General features: G+C 44.0%; 1 protein-coding gene across 19 annotated transcripts in view; it reads left to right on the forward strand.

Annotated features, from left to right (window-relative positions):
• Nucleotides 1–19662, forward strand: part of LOC101023645 (supervillin) — a 275253-nt gene that overhangs the window by 205045 nt on the left and 50546 nt on the right. For 15 of the 19 annotated variants that reach the window (XM_021943146.2, XM_021943147.2, XM_021943148.2 and 12 more), the window contains 6 exons: nucleotides 725–864; nucleotides 3552–3647; nucleotides 5894–6137; nucleotides 6581–7157; nucleotides 7981–8200; nucleotides 15910–16036. In XM_021943146.2, coding sequence (XP_021798838.2) covers nucleotides 725–864; nucleotides 3552–3647; nucleotides 5894–6137; nucleotides 6581–7157; nucleotides 7981–8200; nucleotides 15910–16036 — 1404 coding nt within the window. The remainder of the gene's footprint in view (nucleotides 1–724; nucleotides 865–3551; nucleotides 3648–5893; nucleotides 6138–6580; nucleotides 7158–7980; nucleotides 8201–15909; nucleotides 16037–19662) is intronic. The other 4 variants (XM_021943141.2, XM_021943156.2, XM_021943155.2 and 1 more) reach the window with 1 other exon arrangement.

The raw sequence follows: 19662 nt of genomic DNA on the forward strand, positions 1-19662 counted from the left end.
TGGGTGCAGTAATCCCAGCTACTTGAGAGGCCAAGGCAAGAGGATCACTTGAGGCCAGGAGTTTGAGACCAGCCTGGGCAACATAGTGAGACCTGGTCTCAAAAAAAATAAAAATTGTCAGCCTTAGGGAGGGAGAATCTTGTGGCCCCAGCCTACTTCATGCACCTCTGGGCATGCTAAGGCCCTCCTGGCTTTGGCCTACCTGTTGTTTTCTTCCTAATCTTTGGCTGGTTGTGGCCATCTTGTGGACACAGCATGAGTGTACACTTCTGACAATGATACGAGGTGCTCATTAGTGACCCCTCCTGTAGGTCCTGTAGGAGAACAGAGTAAAGACTTTTTACCGCCCTCATTTCTTTTCCTTGAATTTCTTTGTTATTTTAAAAATTTTTTTAGAGATAGGGTCTCACTCTGACACTCAGGCTTGAGTGCAGCGATGTGATCATAGCTCACTGCAGCCTCAACCTCCCAGGCTCAAGTGATGTTCTCACCTCAGCCTCCCAAGTAGCTGGGACTACAGGCCTGTGCCAGCTTGCCTGGCTAATTTACACATTTTTTTGTAGAGATGGGGGGGTCTCACTTTCTTGCCCAGGCTGGTCCTGAACTCCTGGCCTCCAGCAGTCTTCCCTCCTTGGCCTCCCAAAGTGTGGGATTACAGGCATGAGCCACCATGCCCAGCTCTTTCCTTAAATTTATAAGGGTTCCACAATGTTTCTAATCTTAGGAGATGGAAAAATCTTTTGATGAACAAAATGTTCCAAAACGACGCTCAAGAAGTGCGGCTGTGGAGCAGAGGCTACGCCGTCTGCAGGACAGGTCCCTCACCCAGCCCATCACCACCGAGGAGGTGGTCATCGCAGCCACGTAAGTGCCCATGGACTTCTCAGCCTTGGCTATAATGTCTTTTTTTTAAAAAATATATACATTTAAAGAGTGTTCAATGAAAATGAGGCACTGGGGAGGTGGTTTAGCTAAAAGCCACAGAGAAGTTAGTACTAAGGGGTTTTGTTTACTGTGGTCTCTCTAAACTGTAATGGGATGTGTATCTGCTAGAAAAACTTGAAAGGAGTTTTTGTTCTATTTTGTTTCTGTCTCTGCATATTGGTGTTTTAAAAATCTCTTTGACAACGGAAAATAGAAACATGAAACTTGGTGGATTCCTGTGATGAAACCCAGCTTCCATGGTCACCCGCTCCTGGCCCCCTCCTGGCCGGCGATGCTCAGCCCGTGTCCCATTCACTTCCCCTTTCCTCCTGTGCTATTTTCAAGCAAACACTAGAGGTCTTACCATTTCATCCATAAATATCCCAGTATGCCCTTCTAAAAGATAAGGGTTTGTTTTGTTCTTAATCGCCAGAAATCTCTTTTCTTTTCTTTTCCTTTTTTTTTTTTTTTGAGACAGAGTCTCACTCTGTCACCCAGAATGGAGTGCAGTGACAGGATCTCGGCTCGCTGCAACCTCCGCCTCCTGGGTTCAAGCGATTCTCCTGCCTCCACCTCCCGAGTAGCTGGGATTATAGGTATGTGCCACCACACTCAGCTAATTTTTGTATTTTTAGTAGAGATGGGGTTTCACCATGTTGGCCAGGCTGGTCTCAAACTCCTGACCTCAGGGGATCCACCTGCCTCAGCCTCCCAAAGTGCTGGGATTAATTGCCAGAAATTTCTAAAAATTAAATTGCAGTTTGATAACTTTCTAAACAACTGGAAGTTCGTTTTGAATAACGTGTTTCAATATATTCAGAATTAATTTCCCAAAGTAGTTCATTCAGAGATCATTGCTTCAATCAACTGAAAATTTTTATTATTTTTTGAGGGGGCGTTTGTTTTTTTGAGACAGTGTCTCACTCTGTCACTCAGGCTGGAATGCAGTGCGCCATCTTGGCTCACTACAGCCTCAACCTCCTGAGCTCAATTGATCCTCCAACCTCAGCCTCCCAAGTAGTTGGGACTACAGGCCCCACCACCACACCTGGCTAATTTTTGTATTTTGTGGGGATGGGGTTTTGCCATGTTGCCCAGGCTGATCTTAAACTCCTGGGCTCAAGCGATCCTCCCACCTCAGCCTCCCAAAGTGCTGGAGCTACAGGTGTGAGCCACTGTACGCAGCCTAGTTTTGTTGTTGTTGTTGAAGTTGTTAATTGGTTTTGTGCTTACCTTGGACACAGAGACACCCTTCCTGAAAAAAAAAAAAAAAAAAAGTTCATCCCATTAGGTTACTGACATCCCAAAAGGCCTCCATGTCAGTGCCCCGTTCTATGGACCTGCTATTAGATCAGCTGCCTGCAGTTCCTCCCAAAGTTGTTCCTCAGTTTCTTGGTGCATTTGTAGCTAAGTATATCCTTGCACTCATTAGGAACTCTTTACAAATCAGTTTGTTTTTTTAAAAAGAAAATATTTGAATGGCTGGTGTAAAATAAGCAGACACCCATGGGAGCAAAACAGTAAATATAAGAAAAATTAACCCCATTTTAAGGCTCAATAAATCTACCTTGATGTGCCTATAGATTGTATAAGAACACTGATACTTTTAAAAAGTAGATTGAGGCCGGGCGCAGTGGCTCACACCTGTAATCCCAGCACTTTGGGAGGCAGAGGTGGGCAGATCACCTGAAGTCAGGAGTTCAAGACCAGCCTGGCCAACATGGTGAAACCCCGTCTCTACTAAAAAATACAAAAAAATTTGCTGGATGTGGTGGCGCACGCCTGTAATCCCAGCTACTCGGGAGGCTGAAGCAGGAGAACTGCTTGAACCCAAGAGGTGGAGGCTGCAGTGAACCGAGATCCGAGATCGTACCACTGCATTCCAGCCTGGGCGACAGAGTGAGACTCTGTCAAAAAAAAAAAAAAAGTCCAGGCGGCCAGGTGCAGTGGCTTATGCCTGTAATCCCAGCACTTTGGGAGGCTGAGGCAGGCGGATCACGAGGTCAAGAGATCGAGACCATCCTGGCCAACACGGTGAAACCTCATCTCTAATAAAAATACAAAAATTAGCTGGACGAGGTGGCATGCACCTGTAGTCCCAGCTACTTGGGAGGCTGAGGAAGGAGAATTGCTTGACCCCGGGAGGCGGAGGTTACAGTGAACCAAGATCATGTCACTGCACTGTAGTCTGGTGACAGAGTCAGACTCCATCTCCAAAAATTTTTTTTAAAATTAAAAAAGTAAAACACAGAGAGAAAAAATTTAGATTGAAAACAGTATTCTAAAACACAGACATAATCTACTGATTTTTTGATGGCTAATATTTGCTTTTTAAAAATTTTTTTTTTTAACACCAAGACATGTATTCTCAAGACAGAGTGAATCCTCCCAGCTCTGAACACCTATTCTTACCCCATTTGCTTTGGGTAGCTGCTATCTCTTATTTCCTGAGTTTGTATTTGCTTTTCAAGTTCTTTCGTGATTTTTTTTCTCCCCAAAAATAATTAGCAAAAAATTCTGTTAAAATTTTTGATTTAACGTTTCTGAATTTAAAACTATGCTGTCCTTAATGCTTCTTTTCTTCTCTCTCCTTATGAATGTTTCCTCTTTGGCAATTCCTTTTAAAGTGAACCTATCCCTGCTTCGTGTTCTGGGGGCACCCACCCTGTAATGGCGAGACTTCCTAGCCCCACTGTAGCTAGGAGTGCTGTGCAGCCTGCCAGGTACTGGACAGATACAGATGCATGCGGCACCCGGTGCAAAGGTGCCGAACAGCAGATGCACCCTAAAGTCTTGAATGTCTGTCGTTTGTTTGACAAACAAGTCAGTGACGTGAGTTGTTCAGAATGTGTGGCATTTTGTTTTGTCATAGCGCAAGGCGCTGATAACTACGTGCTGGCATGCGTGGGAAAAAATTTCGTCTCTCTGCCTATGTTATGTGTTAGAACTAGAATCACACTAACTCATGTATCCAGTTGCTTTGTTTGTTTTTCATAATGATGGTCATCCCTCAAAAATTTTGTTCTTCGTCTAAATACTGTTGTAGCACTTAATAAAGATTAATAGAAAACCGGGACATTGGCCGGGCGAGGTGGCTCACACCTGTAATCCCAGCGCTTTGAGAGGCCGAGGCGGGTGGATCACGAGGTCAGGAGATCAAGACAATCCTGGCCAACATGGTGAAACCCCGTCTCTGCTAAAAATACAAAAATTAGCTGGGCATGATGGCATGTGCCTGTAATCCCAGCTATTTGGGAGGCTGAGGCAGGACAATTGCTTGAACCCAGGAGGCAGAGGTTGCCGTGAACTGAGATCGCACCACTGCACTCCAGCCTGGTGACAGAGCGAGACTCTGTCTCAAAAAAAAAAAAAAAAAAAAAAGAAAGAAAGAGAAAAAGAAAAGAAAAATGGGACATTAATCTGAATGTTGAAATGCTGATAACACCTAGTCTTTTTCAAACACCTGTAGATACAAATACATGCTGAAAATAATCCTCCCTCTTTCTAATTTATAGAGAGACAATGCCATTATATTTTGGGACTGGGAAAATAACAATTTATACTGTCTAAACGTAGATGTTTTACCATCGTGTTTTAGATTGTGGTGCTTTAAAATTATGTCCTTACACCAGGTCACATCCCTTCATTTTACTGTTATGTGAGCCAAACCACAAAAGCTAAAAATGATGGCAGTGCGGGGATAAAGCTGGCACACCCAAGGCAGGGCCCTCTTGGAGAAGTGGGTTTCCCTGCCCTCCTGGTTACTGCACGAGGTCCACGGAGGACTCTGAGGCTCGGGTGGCTTTTTTGTCACTGGCCTCATTATAGACCTGGAACTTGGAGGCTGACTGCTCTTTGGCCTGGGACAGCCTGTGCATTGGGGATTCACAGGAGTCAAGGCAGAATATTTCCTTTACTAGATCTGAGAATTGGATTGGTCAGGGGCAGAAGGTGTATTGCATTAAAAACCTCTAGAGATTCACAGTGACTGTGAAGACTTCAGGCTTTCCTTCTCTTCTAGCTGGAAGTTGGAGGGAGCTACTTACTTATTTACTGATTTATGTATTCATTTATTTATTTTTGAGACAGAGTCTTGCTCTGTCGCCCAGGCTTGATCACTGCTGACTGCAGCCTCAATCTCACAGGCTCAAGCGATCCTCCCACCTCAGTTTCCCAAGTAGCTGGGACCACAGGTGCACACCACCAAGCCTGGCTAATTTTTATTTTTCTTGTAGAGATGGGGTTTCACGATGTTGCCCAGGCTAGTCTCCAACTCCTAAATTCAAGTGATCCTCTTGCCTTGGCCTTCCGTAGATATGAGCCACTGGACCTGGCCAGTTGGAGGGATTTATAATCACCTGAAAAATTCTTTACTACTCTGGTTACTGGAAATTGCAGATTTAAGTACCTTTTAGAAAACTGGTAGGAACCTATGAGAGTAAATGCTAAGATGAAGCAGTGACTCTTTAAAAATGAAGCTGTTTGTCTTTAGCTAGTGAAAATCAAGACCTTCTGTTATTACATTGTTGACAGATGACTATATCGTTTCCTAATTATTTAACATGAAAGACCACCTTCTGAACCACGTCTTTACATGAGGTCTAAATACACCATAGGTAATGCTTTGCGACTCCCTTTCATTCTATTTATTAGGATACTAACAAAGCCACCTGTCTGTCTAAGATAAGGCATAACCAAGCTGACTTCAATGTCTTAAATAGGAAATTCATTTTGTAGAAATAATTCAGAGCTCAGAGTCTGCTCTTTGTAGAAGCGATGATCCTACGTGTCCTGTGCCGACTCTGCTTGCTGAGTAGCTGAACAGCTGCCTGCCTGTGTCCTAGATGTGTTTAGGGAAAAAAAAGCCCTTTGCAAAATGATGTGACACTTGGCAGAAAGTTAACATAGAAACTTAGCGGTGGGCTTTTGTTTGTTGGTACCTTTGTTGCTGACATTTTATTGTTTTCAGATTACAGGCCTCTGCTCACCAAAAGGCTTTAGCCAAGGACCAGACAAATGAGGGCAAAGAGCTTGCTGAGCAAGGAGAACCTGATTCCTCCACTCTAAGCTTAGCCGAAAAGTTGGCCTTGTTTAACAAATTATCCCAGCCAGTCTCAAAAGCGATTTCTACCCGGAACAGAATAGACATGAGACAGAGGAGAATGAACGCTCGCTATCAAACTCAGCCAGTCACGCTGGGAGAGGTGGAGCAGGTGCGTGCGCTCTAGTCTGATTGCAGTTTGTGTGTGTGTTCTTCAATTATTGCACTGCAATATTCCTCTGAGGTCAGTGATGTAATTAAGGTGCTCTGCCAGGAAACTGCTGCCGGTAGGTGATGTGGTGATAGCTTTCTTCCTAAAAATGATAACTCTACCAAGTATGTTGCTCTTTTTCTGTTTTCATACCTTGCTTGCGGAAATATGTAGAGTGAGTCCATTTTGGAGAGAAAAAAATAGTATGCACAACTGCATTTCACCCAGAGGATTTTGTTTCATGAAACGTATTATACAACTATGTCCAGGAATGGTTTTCCACTAAGAGAAACAGTGAAACCGCATCAAATCAAGTATTTCAGCTTCTGTCAATTCATAAACCAGGATTTATATAGGTGATATTTTTCAAGCAGCTTTTTTACTTTTTAACTGTGTCCTTCCAGGTGCAGAGTGGAAAGCTCATTCCTTTCTCACCTGCCGTGAACACGTCGGTGTCTACCGTAGCATCCACGGTTGCTCCAATGTATGCCGGGGATCTTCGCACGAAGCCACCTCCTGACGACAATGCAAGTGCCACTGACTATAAGTTTTCTTCTTCAGTAGAAAATTCGGACTCTCCAATTAGAAGCATTCTGAAATCGCAAGCTTGGCAGCCCTTGGTAGAGAGTAGCGGGAACAAGGGAATGTTGAGAGAATATGGAGAGACAGAAAGCAAGAGAGCTTGGACAAGTCGAGACAGTGGGATGGAGAAGTATGGGTCCTTTGAGGAAGCAGAAATGTCCTACCCCATCCTGAACAGAGCCAGGGAAGGAGACAGCCATAAGGAACCTAAATATGCCGTTCCCAGAAAAGGAAGCCTGGAACGAGCGAATCCTCCCATCACCCACCTTGGGGATGAACCGAAGGAATTTTCCATGGCTAAAACGAATGCACAAGGAAACTTGGACTTGGGCGACAGGCTGCCCTTTGAAGAGAAGGTGGAGGTGGAGAATGTTATGAAAAGGAAGTTTTCACTAAGAGGTAATGACTAGTGCCCCTAAAGCTTTAGAAAGCCACTGGGTTTTAGTTTCTGCTTGATTTGTCCTGTGTGTCTGATTGCTTTTAACAAAGTTCTAAAGGCAGTTTACAGCTAGCATTGGTTAAAAGTTCAGTGGGAATCCTATTCTACCCCGGATCTGACTAGAGGATACATCAAGTTTTCAGCAGTAAAACCACCGGAAGCGCTTTCACGCATCTTCATAGGGTTTCTGTTGACTTTGGTCACGTCAATCACACAACGGCCTTCTGAGCTGGTTCGTTCTGGTGGCCCCTTTTAGAAATAGATGACCCCGAAGGTCCAGGCTGGGTAAGCACAAGGAATTAAGGAAAGGCTTGACCCCAGTCTCTGAATCGCTAGAGTGTTTCTTCCTGCACGCCTGTTTTGCAGGCTAGCAAGCCACACTGCATGGGCCTTTCATCCTCCTTCTATTTTTGCATGAAACAGTACAGCGTAAGTTATAAGAGGAGTTTGCATTTGTGAGTATAACACATTTGAATGTTAAAGTATTGTTTTGGAGAATTAGAATCGTTCGGGAGTAAATGGTTAAAGCTGACTTCCTGTGTCTCGCACACAGGAGAGAAACCAATTGCCACGAAGCGTTTTGCTGTGTGGGTAACCCTCCGGGAAGTTTGGTTTTCTCCGAGTGTAGCGTGCTGCAGATTTGCATACATCCCAGTGGATTGGGTCACCCGCCGTGTGCCCACGGCTTGAACTCCCAGAGCTGCGCTGTTGGGGGTGAATCGCTGGAAGAACGTTCGCCTGAGGAGTTCAGTGCTGATGCTGCTCTTTTCCTTCCCGCGGCAGAGTTCGGGGAGCCCACTTCCGAGCAGACGGGGACAGCTGCTGGGAAAACTGTTGCTCAAACCGCAGCCCCGGTGTCCTGGAAGCCCCAGGATTCTTCGGAACAGCCACAGGAGAAGCTCTGCAAGAATCCATGTGCGATGTTTGCTGCTGGAGAGATCAAAACGCCAACAGGGGAGGGCCTTCTTGACTCACCCAGCAAAACCATGTCTATTAAAGAAAGGTAATGAGATTCGGTGAGCGAAAAGTAATTCTCTCGGGGAGGAGCTTACAGCTTGCTTTAGAAAACGATCTGGGTGATGGGCAAAGAGATGAAATCACACATTCAGCTTCTCACAGGGCTGTGCTGTTGTCCTGGAGTAATTTGGGGAAGCTGAGGTGTTTGAGAGTGAACTGCCTTTGCTCGTGAGCCTGGTTCGGTAATGACAACAGGGCCAGTTCCAGACGCAGATGAGAAAACAAACAGAAACAGATTTCTGCTTTATTTATTTGCTTCCACTGTCCCAATGTCTTTTATAATATTAAATTATTGGACTGTCTAGTGACAGGAGCTGAGATTTTGGCTCTTCCCCTTTTAGATACACAGGGTTCATACTGAATGCACAAACCACTTGTGACTTGTGTAAAATTTGTGTAGAGGGAGTGACGATAAATTTACTTATAGGGTGTATGTCTTTGCACTTAGAATCCAAGTTTTGTTTCCTTTACAGATTGTAAAATGGATGACTTTCTGAACTGCGTTTAGAAATTGTATGTCAGGTAATAGCTTGAAAGATTGCATTTCAGCATCAAATAACACAGTAGCCTAATTTCTTTCAAAAGAATGACGTAGGATGCAGAGGAATATATTTAAATGAGACAGATACAGAGAATTGGAAGTAAATTACCTTGGGGATGTGTTTTCCTTATTAACCCTTAACATAGATGAATTAAGCAGCAAAAGATGCAATAGGGGGAATAAATTCAGGGTTTGATAGCAGAGTAGGGTGACTAAATAAAAACGTACTGTACTCAGCTGATGGACGTTCTAAATACAGACTTGATCACTATGCATTTTATATGTGTAACAAAATTTCTCATGCACCACATAAATTTGTACAAAAAAAAGGAGAACATCTTCAGTAGGTAAAAAACATGATGGAATAGTGATAGGAAAACTGGGTGAAGAAAAGTCTTGTCAACTCCATATTAGGAGAACCATTTCCAACACCTTTTCCCACAGTTCTGCCAACCTCCACCCTGCCTCAGCACCTCCCACCACACAGAAGTCTGCATGCTTTGTTAGGCACTGACCACTCTTATTTTTCTAGATACATTTCAGACTGCCTAAGAGTATACCAAGCCATAATGAAAAGTCTTCTTTTCTTTTCCTTCTTTCTTTTTTTTTTTTTTTGAGATGAAGTCTTCCTCCGTCACCCAGGCTGGAGTGCAATGGGACGATCTTGGCTTACTGCAACCTCTGTCTCCCGGGTTCAAGCAATTCTCCTGCCTCAGCCTCCCCAGTAGCTGGGACTACAGGCGTGCACCACCATGCCCAGCTAATTGTTTGTATTTTTAGTAGAGTCGGGGCTTCACCGTGTTAACTAGGATGATCTCTATCTCCTGACCTCATGATCTGCCTGCCTCAGCCTCCTAAAGTGCTGGGATTACAGGCGTGAGCCACCATGCCTGGCCCCTTCTTTCTTTTTTTTTTTTTTAGAGGCATGGTCTTCCTCTGTTGCCCAGGCTAGAGTGCAATGGTGCTGTCACAGCTCACTGCAGCCTCGAACTCCTAGGCACAAGTGATCTTCCTGCCTCAGCCTCCCCAGTTGCTGGGACTGCAGGCACGTACCACCATGCCTGGCTAATTTTTTCAAAAAGATTTTTTGTAGAGTTGGGAGGTCTCACCATGTTGCCCAGGCTTGTCTTGAACTCCTGGCTTCAAACAGTCATCCCACCTCAGCCTTCCAAAGTGTGGGGATTACAGACGTGCACCACCATGCCTGGCCCTTCTTTCTAGTTTTAAGCCAAGCTTCTTGAACATTATTTATAAAGTAATAGATGCCATCTTTTTCAACTGACAAATTAATAAGATTGTTAAATCTGATTGACTTTCTCCTTTACTTACTTAAGATTCATGAAAAGTTAGACCTGGCAGGCTGAGGGGCCTAGGGAAGGGGCAGAGGAGTCAGTGCAGTGAGGCAAAGGATGTCTTCAGTCAGGGAAGCAGTTGGGCCTATTGAGGCTTGAAGTTCTCTTCCACGGAAACGGGGCTCGAAGAGAGTTTCATCCCAGAAACCCAAGTGTTGATAACTGGTTTGGTGAGGAAGAAGGGAAATCATTTAAGGAAATTAACAATAAATATCACTCATACACAAGTTCTGATGCTTTACACATGAGAAAATATCCCTGGGGTATTCCCCAGTGGAAAATACTAATATTATGCCCCCTTCTTTCAAAGGCTTTTAAAGGAGCCTTCCCATCTTTGGGAATATTCTGTCCATCTGGACTTAGGACTTTTGATGAAGAAGTCCTGTGTCTACCCACTAAGCAATAATTCCTGATTTACTTGCCTGTTTTTTGGTAAATTCTAGTTGATCTATATTTTTCTGAAAGCTTTAATCCTACTGTAAAATTCTCATTTTTAAAACTGAGATACTGGAAAGATGAAGCTTCTTAGCTTGGGCTTTGTGGACATCTGAGGCTTTCAAGGGTGGCTGTAAAGTTTCTGTGAATGGCCCAGAAATGTATTCAGAATTGAATGTATTCAGAATTGAATGTGTGAGCATGCACACCTGCTGGCCACAAACTCCAGGTTCTTACTCTGTAGCTGGGAAATTTCAGCCACCAGAGGGCCCCAGATTTATGTAGGAATAAGAATAGAGCAGCAGTTCCCTTTTGCTCCCTCCTTTTCTTTTTCTTCTTTTCTTTTATTTTTCTAGACAGGATCTTGCTCTACTGTCCAGGCTGGAGTGCAGTGGTGCGATCATAGCTCACTGCAGCCTCAGTCTCCTGGGACTCAAACAATCCTCCCACTTCAGCCTCCCAAGTAGCTGGGACTACAGGCACACACCACCATGCTCAGCTGACTTTTTATTTTTTATTTTTATTTTTTTGTAGAGACAGGGTCTTGCTCTGTGGCCCAGGCTGCTCTCCCACCTCCTGGCCTCAAGTGATCCTCCCACCTCAGCCTTCCAGAGTGCTGGGATTACAGGTGTGAGCCACCACACCCGGCCCTCCTTTTTCAATGTTTGATTTGTCTCTCATTTAAAAAACACTTTAGTTCGTTCACTCATCCAACTTGTGAACCAGCAAGGACCAAGATCTAATATAAGTACTTATGTGTGTTGGTTAGCCCTATCTGAGATCTATGGGGTGCCTATAATTCTCTAAAACGAAGGGAAAATTCTAAAAAAGAGAGAGAGAAAACACACCTTATTTAATATTAGGGGCACGTGGTTGTCGTGTCTCCTGTTTGACCCAGCCCTGACTGCTCTGAGTCTGAAGTCCTTGTTCTCACCAAGCAGGGCTCTCAGGCCAGCATTCTCTGCTGGAATAGTGTGAGGTATGGAAGAAGAGGCACCGTTTCCCCGGGTGGCCTGGCAGGCACCTGTCATGGTGGCCCTGGACCAGGCGTCGGGTAAGCGGGCCAGTGTCGTGCCTCTCCCTGGATTTACACAGCCCCAGGCCAAGCCGCTGCCCAGGCTCCCGGCATCACAGTCCTGCAAACAGCACTTCGGCTTGGCAGTTGTCAGAAGCGCTGACAGTTGTTTGAATTGCACCAGCAGGAATTTATGTCCTGTGTAGACCCAGATGTCGGCTCCTCGACCCTCTCAGAGCCTGGCGGTCTGCGGTGAGCCGGAGGGCTGTGAGCTCACAGGAGGAAGGAACACATTTGGGAAGATCTCCCTCCCTCCTCAGCATGGTGGACACCAGTGAGGAAATCTAAAGGGACAGGAAGAACCCACTCAAGTTTTAGTGCGTGTTATTTACGAGTTATTCATCATGTGCTCCGTAGGCTGGAGGCGAGGGCTGGCTCCAAGTGCCATGGGGGCTCCATGGAAGCACAGTTTCTTCCAGGTTTTTCTGGTTACTCTGTAGTCTTCGGAGTCCCTAATGGTAACTCTGCCAGCACATGTAGAAGCAAAATTTCAGGGTTTTAGAATGGAGGAATTCTTTGGAGGCCTTCCCATGGTGGGAAAAACCTTATAAGAAAGCCAGAATCCTATGCCATTCCTAAAATGGTGTGACAAAAATGTGTCTGGTCAGCTAATGTTCTACCGCAGTGAAACAAGCACAGGCAGGCAAGGGTTGCAGTCACGTCTCTCTGCCCACTAACATCCAGGGTGACCTCAGTCAATGGAATTCTTGACCCGGATGTTCCCACGTTCCTTGTCCGTCGGAATGGAGATAACAATTCCCAGTGTCTCGGGTCGCCGAGCAGATCAGCAGAGTATAAGGTGGATGAGGCGGTGATCTCAGATGCCACAGCGTGTGTTTTTCCAAGTCAGTTTTAGATGCCACAAAGCAACCACCAGGGAAACCGTCCGATGACACAGGTGCTGGTGTCCCTGCCCCAGACTTTTGAGAGCTTCTTTTTCAGAAGGTCTTCAAAGACCAGAGCTCATGACTTCTAATAAACTCAGGAAGATGAATTTGATTGTTTTTAAATTCATCATTTGGATCCAACCTGATTAACAAGGTGGATGGTCAAGAGGAGTAGCTGCTGTCCTGGGTCGAAGGTGAAGTGAGAGAAGCTGGTTCTGGGGCCAGTTGCAAGGAGAATATCAGTGAGATGAGTGCCTGGCTCCACGAGATGATGAACTGGAAGGACTTCTTCCTTCTCATTTGGGTATTAAAGTGCTGGTATGCTTACTTTTTCAAAGTCTCGTTTATTGATACTTTGAAAGCTCAAGTACAGCATGCGAATACCAATTTCCTTTAATGATTTCATTTTGTGAGATTATTTTATTAGAATAAAACTGACTCATTCAAAATAATTGGAGAAAAGATGAATCATAGTTATTATATAGTATGAAATGATGTGGATTAAAACTCTTGAAGGAATTTGGACTTTGTGTCCACGCCCACGAACTAGCTCTTGTAGCGTGCAGGGTGTTGTTCAACATTTGAGAATTACAGGAGTTAGGACTAAATGAGACCTTGACCAAAGGGATCTGCATGAGATTGACAAGGCAGCCTTACCACAGTTCTAGAGAACGGGCATGTGAGATCGTATCTGCTGCCACTTAGGAGAAAGAGGAAAACAGAAAGGAAGGGAGGAGAAGAAAGAGATTGAGAAAAGGGGCAGGCCCAGAGTTCAAACCTCCTGCCTCCTTTGGGGAATTCCTTTCTTCACGGCTTACTTCCCATTATTTGACTGAGTAAATAGACAAGTACAAGGCGTGATTATGTACACATACATAGATGTCGCCGAATTCTTAAGTACAAAATTTGTTTTCTTATTAGTGTAACAAAACTTATCACAGGATATATCTCATCCCATCTCCAAAACATATATTTAATGGGAACGTCAGAAGAAAGACCTCAGAGATCATCTGGTCCAGTTCCTGATGTGGCAGATACAGGAGGGAGAACTGAGGCACCAAAGGAGCAGTGGCCATCTGGGGACTTAAGCTGATGTGCTTAAAATACACTGTTGTCTAGGGGCGGCCAAGGCTTCAAATCCTGTTACTACTGGGAGGCTTATGGGATCAGCTTGAGGCCAGGAGTTCAAAACTGGCCTGGGCAACATAGTAAGAGTTTGTCTCTACCAAATAAAAAATTTAAAAATTAGCCGAGTGTAGTGGTCCACACCTGTCGTCCTAGCTACTCTGGAGGCTGACATGGAAGAATTGCTTGAGCCCAGGAGTTCAAAACCAGCCTGGGCAACATAGCAAGACCTTGTCTCTACAAAATAAAAATTTTAAAAGGTAACCAGGCACAGTGATGCACACCTGTCGTCCTAGCTACTCTGGATGCCAAGACAGGACTATCGCTTGAGCCCAGGAATTCGAGGCTGCAGTGAGCCATGACTCTGCCGCTGTACTCCAGCCCTGGTGACAAAGGAAGACCCTGTCTCTAAAACAAATTTATAAAAATAAAAAATATTTATGGATAAAAAATATTTATGGATTTAATATTTATGGATAAAAAATATGTATACCATTTATGGATTATGCATTAGTGATATCAGTGAGACCTAGCGCATCAGGTGCGGCACAGAGGGAAAGGGATCTAGTTATTTGGTTTTTCCCTGCTCTTTAAATTATTTGAGCATAAGCTCAAATGAGTTTAATGATCATCACCTTTTTTTTTTTTTTTTTTTTTTTTTTTTTTTTTACATTTTATCTTTCCCATGTTTGTTTGTCCAGCGTAAAAAGATTTTTTCATTCATGGCAATACAGTTAGCTGAAACAGCCTCATGTTTGTGAAAAATAACCTTTCAGGATTCCAGTATTCAAGCAGCTTCCTGTCAAGTCACATCATCATTGAGCTAAAGTAGGTTAGGTAACAATAACAGTTAATTAGATTCTTTTTTTGTATGTATCCTTTCCCTGAGGAAAGTTGAAGTGATAATTTTAAAAAATGGGTTTGCAGAAAATAGTTTGTGTCTAAAGAAGACGGATTAGAAAGATCAAATTCATTTGTAGGAAAAGTACAGGGCTTAGAACACCTGAGGAGAAACAGTCATAAACATCAAATTTTACCTCTAATTGAAAGGGATGATATTAAGAGACTGTAAGTGCTTCGTGGCTTTATTTTTTGTTTGTTTGTTTTTTGAGACAGAGTCTCGCTGTGTCACCCAGGCTGGAGTGCAGTGGCGCAATTTCAGCTTACTGCAACCTCCACCTCCCGGGTTCAAGTGATTTCTCTGCCTCAGCCTCCCGCCCGGTTAATGTTTGTATTTTTAGTAGAGACAGGGTTTCACCATATTGGCCAGGCTGGTCTCGAACTCCTGACCTCGTGATCCACCCATCTTGACCTCCCAAAGTGCTAGGATTACAGGCGGAAGCCACCAGGCCTGGCCAACTTTATGGTTTTTTTGGTTTGTTTTTTCTTTTTTTGGATAGCCTCAGAAACATTATTTTATTAAAACCCAGGTGGAAATAAAAGCAAACAATTAAAGGTGTCCTTGACAGAGTCTATCACATAGTTTTCTTATGTAATAAAGCATTTTAAGTATTTTGATAAAATAACATTTACCTTTAAATATAGATTTGCTGATCCTAAATTCTATAGTATAATACATGACAATTTAAAAAAGAATAATCAAAGTATTATCTTCCAATAAACCCTCTCTTCTAATTTTACTTTTGGCTTATCATTGATGACTCTCTCTCACCCACAATCATTATTTGTTTCAGTTGTTGCAACTCTTTTGTCACACCTGAGAATAAGAAAGCTATATGTAGCCATGTCCTTTAAACAACACCAGAAAAATAAACTAGTGATAGAATATCTTTTATATAATGTTTCGTTTAAAAAACAAATTTTTAAGCCCATGTCTACATCATTTTCTGTAACACAGCTTTATTCCTTTAATGTTATTTCACCAAGTGACCAGAAGGCCTCGCTAGAAGACATTTTTCTCTGGGGACGGTTCTCTTGCTTTCAGCCCAAGGCCAAGGAACAGACATTCCTTGGCTGGGATGACGGTGCATCTTTTATCTAGCAAGTCACATTTTGGCTCTGTGTTTCAATCAACTGTAAAGTCTTCGGGGCCATCTTAGAAAAGGGATTTTATTGTTTTTCCAGATATGCTGTCTTCAGAATAAGTGAAATTCAATTTTCTAGATATGCTGTCTTCAGAATAAGTGAAATTCAAAATGTTAAAATGAGGTGGCTGTGGTCGTGTCTTGGCCAAAGCATTCTCACTTATCTAGATTATGGTTCCATCACAAGGAAGAGTTTGGTGCTGAACTCTTTGTGGCTGGCATGTTCTCCTCCTAGATTGGCACTGTTGAAGAAAAGCGGAGAGGAAGATTGGAGAAACAGACTCAGCAGGAGGCAGGAGGGCGGCAAGGCTCCGGCCAGCAGCCTGCACACCCAGGAAGCAGGGCGGTCCCTCATCAAGAAGGTAACGTTCCTCGTGTTAGGAAAAGCCTTCAGACTAACACCACTCTTGGAAGTGCATCAAAGAGACAAGCATGTGCCACCTAATTCCTTCTCTGTGAAGCATTTGTGCGTTTTTGCCCTTAGGGTACACGCTGAGAGCCTGTCACAGAGCAGCTAAAATTGGGTGGAAGGCTGTGCCTGGAGATGCTTTAGAACTGGGATCAGCAACACACACACACACTGTGTCAGCAAGCAAGTGCCTGAATTTTAAAGTGTGTACTTTTTCTTTAGTTTAAAAACCTTCTTAAATGATGTCTGGCTTTAGAGTGTTATTAAAGCCTTTATAATGAAAAAAATTGAACATCTTTAAGTTGCATATAAAATATGGACTTGCGTTTCCTATGCAGAGATTTTAAACCTAAGTATAAAAAATAAGGACATAATTGTGGTTCATGAGTCTTTAGTTCATCATTTAAGCATGTTTCATGAATAGCTATGTCTTTTATTGAGAATATACAGTAATGTATGTTACAAGTTGAAACAAAATTAGGTAATGCATGGTGATCAATACTAGCAAGCATTTCATATGCGAAAGTATTGATGAATTGTTAAATTACAGATGTGATGATGACCAACTTTTGACCAGGTAGTGCACACTTTCAAACCTGATGGTGACTGACTTGCTGGCTGGCCCTACAATTGCAAATGCACCTTCTGGCTGGAGGCGAAATGATGCACCGGTGGCGCACTCCCTGCTCACTTTCTAGGATCAGAAGTCTTCAAGTAGAAAAGAAAAAGGATGCTTTCAACCAGATGATTCCCAGGACCCTTCTAGCTCTAAAATGAGTTAAGCATCTGTGGAAGGGAGAGATGATGAGTGTGACTTTCATGCATTAAGAAACTTACATAAATATGAGATGTGCCCATAGAAGGGTGAGTCAGGAGCTCTGACACTATTTCATCCGATACTTCTGTGTCTTCTTAGGTTACATTGTAATGGCAATTTGAATTCTCTTCTTTGAGACATATGTGGTGTTAAAGATAATATAACTAAAGAATTTAACCCTCGGCCATTTATAAAGTTCTCAAATATAACTAGATGTTTAGAAAGTATACCAACATGCACATATTTTTCACACACCATGTCAAATTCAGGTTTCAAAAATGAGATCCTGAAGTGAAAGAAAATCCATCTGTCAAATAATGTATCCCCACTACCCACAAACTTTATTTAAAAGAATCTTGAAATCATTGCTCCAAAAACAACTTTAACACATTCCTCATTAGCAAACCTGCCAACTACTGTGTCCTGGCACCAAGCAGCGCCTGGCCCCTTGTCCATTATTTTGGAAGGTGCAGAGACTCCCCGACCCATCAGGAACTGGGAGTCCTAGAGAGCCGGTGGAAATTTAAATGAAGCCAAAAAGCACAAAGCAGGAGAGGGTCCCGGTGAATAGTGAAATAGGTGCGTTAGCCCTTAGAAGAACGGAGGATCACCTTAGGTGTGGAAGCCAGAAGGCATTGAGTGGAGGATGAGATCCGAACCGCCTGAGGCTGGCTAAGGTTTTTAGAAGGCAAGAGAGGCCAGTTGACTGCAGTTGCCCTTGGGGTAGAAAACCCAGTGACCTAAAGCCCCGGGGCTTCCAAGCAGGATGGGGCTAGAATGGGAAATACCGCCTCTGGGCACGTGGAGGCTGCTGTTCCTGCAGCAGCGGTGAACTCTCCCACTCTTCCTCAGTGGCCTGCTTCCCTTTGGCTGGAGACAATAAGCTCTTTGAAGTTAAAATAAGCCGATCTGTCTTAGGCCCTTGTAGCCCACATTGGGCAATCTCAGGTTCTGTTGAGGTCAGGTGTTTCTCATTCCTTCCCGACGGCTGGCACTGTTTTCAGTCACCCCCGGCTGTGCTCACATGTGGTGGGTGAGGCGCCTTAAACCTGGTCTGTCTTAAGGGAGTCCCCCAATAGCTGAGGAGGCTTGACACGCCCACTGCTTGTGGGGTGTCTGAATGCTGCCTTGAAGAAGGACAGACAGTCATGACACGTGGGGCCTGAACAGGGGCGCTTGCTGCACGGAGTAGCTCTAGCCTTGCTGATGGAGAGGTACCCAGGAGAGCAGGTGCCGGAACCTTCCATCTTTAGCACCAAGGGCAGAAAGGAGCTGGTGTTACAGTCAGCTCATCACGCCCTTCACGGTTCCTGCGTTCCTTTTGAGTGTGCAGTCTGTGGAAATGTAGAAGAGGCAGGAAACAGAGGGAACTCTAGAAGTTCCTTCCATTGTTCCTATGAAAATACACGCAGCATGGAAGTCAGCACCATCCAACAAAAATAGAATGTGTGCCACATAGGTCATTTTGAAATTTTCTTGGAGTCACGTTAAAAAATACGTTAAAGGATGTCTTGAAAAGTCTATAACTGTTTTGTTTCTGTCAATGGATTGGTCTCAAAAGAAAATATCTTTGAGGTGCCCCAGCCAGCATCTCATTTTGGGTCTTTTGTTATGTTAAGATTTACTTTGGGGCCAAGCGCAATGGCCGTGCCTGTAATCCCAACACTGGGAGGCCAAGGCAAGAGGATCACTTGAGCCCAGGAGTTTGAGACCAGCCTGGGCAACGTGGTAAAACCCCATGTTTACAAAAATTAGCTGGGTGTGGTAGTATGCACCTGTGGTCCCAGCTACTTGGGAGGCTGATGCAGGAGGATCGCTTGAGCCCGGGAAGTTGAGGCTGCAATGAACAGTATTTGTGCCACTGCACTCCAGCCCAGGTGACAAAGCAAGACCCTGTCTCAAACAAAAAAAAAAAAAATTTTTCGACCCATGAATAGATACTAAGCTGGAGTTTTCATTTCTGTACTAAAAGATCAGGCACATTCGGGGAATGGAAAACTTACCAGCAGTTCCTTCTTTCCCCATTTTACCCCCCACCCCCCAAAATGAGGATTGATGATCTAGAGCTTAAGAGCACTAGTTGTTTACCTAGCCAGCTCTGTCATTTCCTGTGAAAAACTGTTTCGGTATTCTCTCTCTCTCTCTCTCTCTCTCTCGCTCTCTCTCCCCCCCCCCCGCCCCCCCAGCTTTCTCTTTCTTTCTCTTCCTTGCGGCCCTTCTTATCTTTCTCCTGTTCTTGGTTTAGTCTAGGCCAGGCTAACCTGACTTAAACATGTGTGAGTCTCGTAGCATATATACTTGGTGTAAAGCTGGTAAAGCTGTCTGTTTTGTGGATTTGGTCTGGTCTGCACGCTGTGGTTTATGTGCACTTGAGCATGACTTGTGTACACTTCCCTCCAGAGTAATTCATTCCACCAGAGAGAGAGAAACCAAATGAAGCAAAGTCTCTCAGAAGTGGTTTGGCAGGAGTCTCTGTTACAACTAGCTTTCAGTTATGTATTTATATTCACCAAATAGTTATTTTCAATTCCAACCCTATTTCGGTTTATGCGACGTTAAGGCACACACGGTGGCTCCCGCGTCTTTTGTGAAGATAGTCATCCAGCGAATCAGACCTTTTCCAAGAAGTGAAAACCATTTATAGACTTGGCCATTAAAACCCTGTGTCTATTTCTGAGTTCCAGATGGGAACTGGATATCCTACTGTGCTTCAGTAGCTTTGAGGTCAGTACACCCAGCTCAGATCTATGACAGTCCCTGAA

Source organism: Papio anubis, chromosome 11 (assembly GCF_008728515.1).
Source record: "Papio anubis isolate 15944 chromosome 11, Panubis1.0, whole genome shotgun sequence".
Classification (NCBI taxonomy): domain Eukaryota; kingdom Metazoa; phylum Chordata; class Mammalia; order Primates; family Cercopithecidae; genus Papio; species Papio anubis.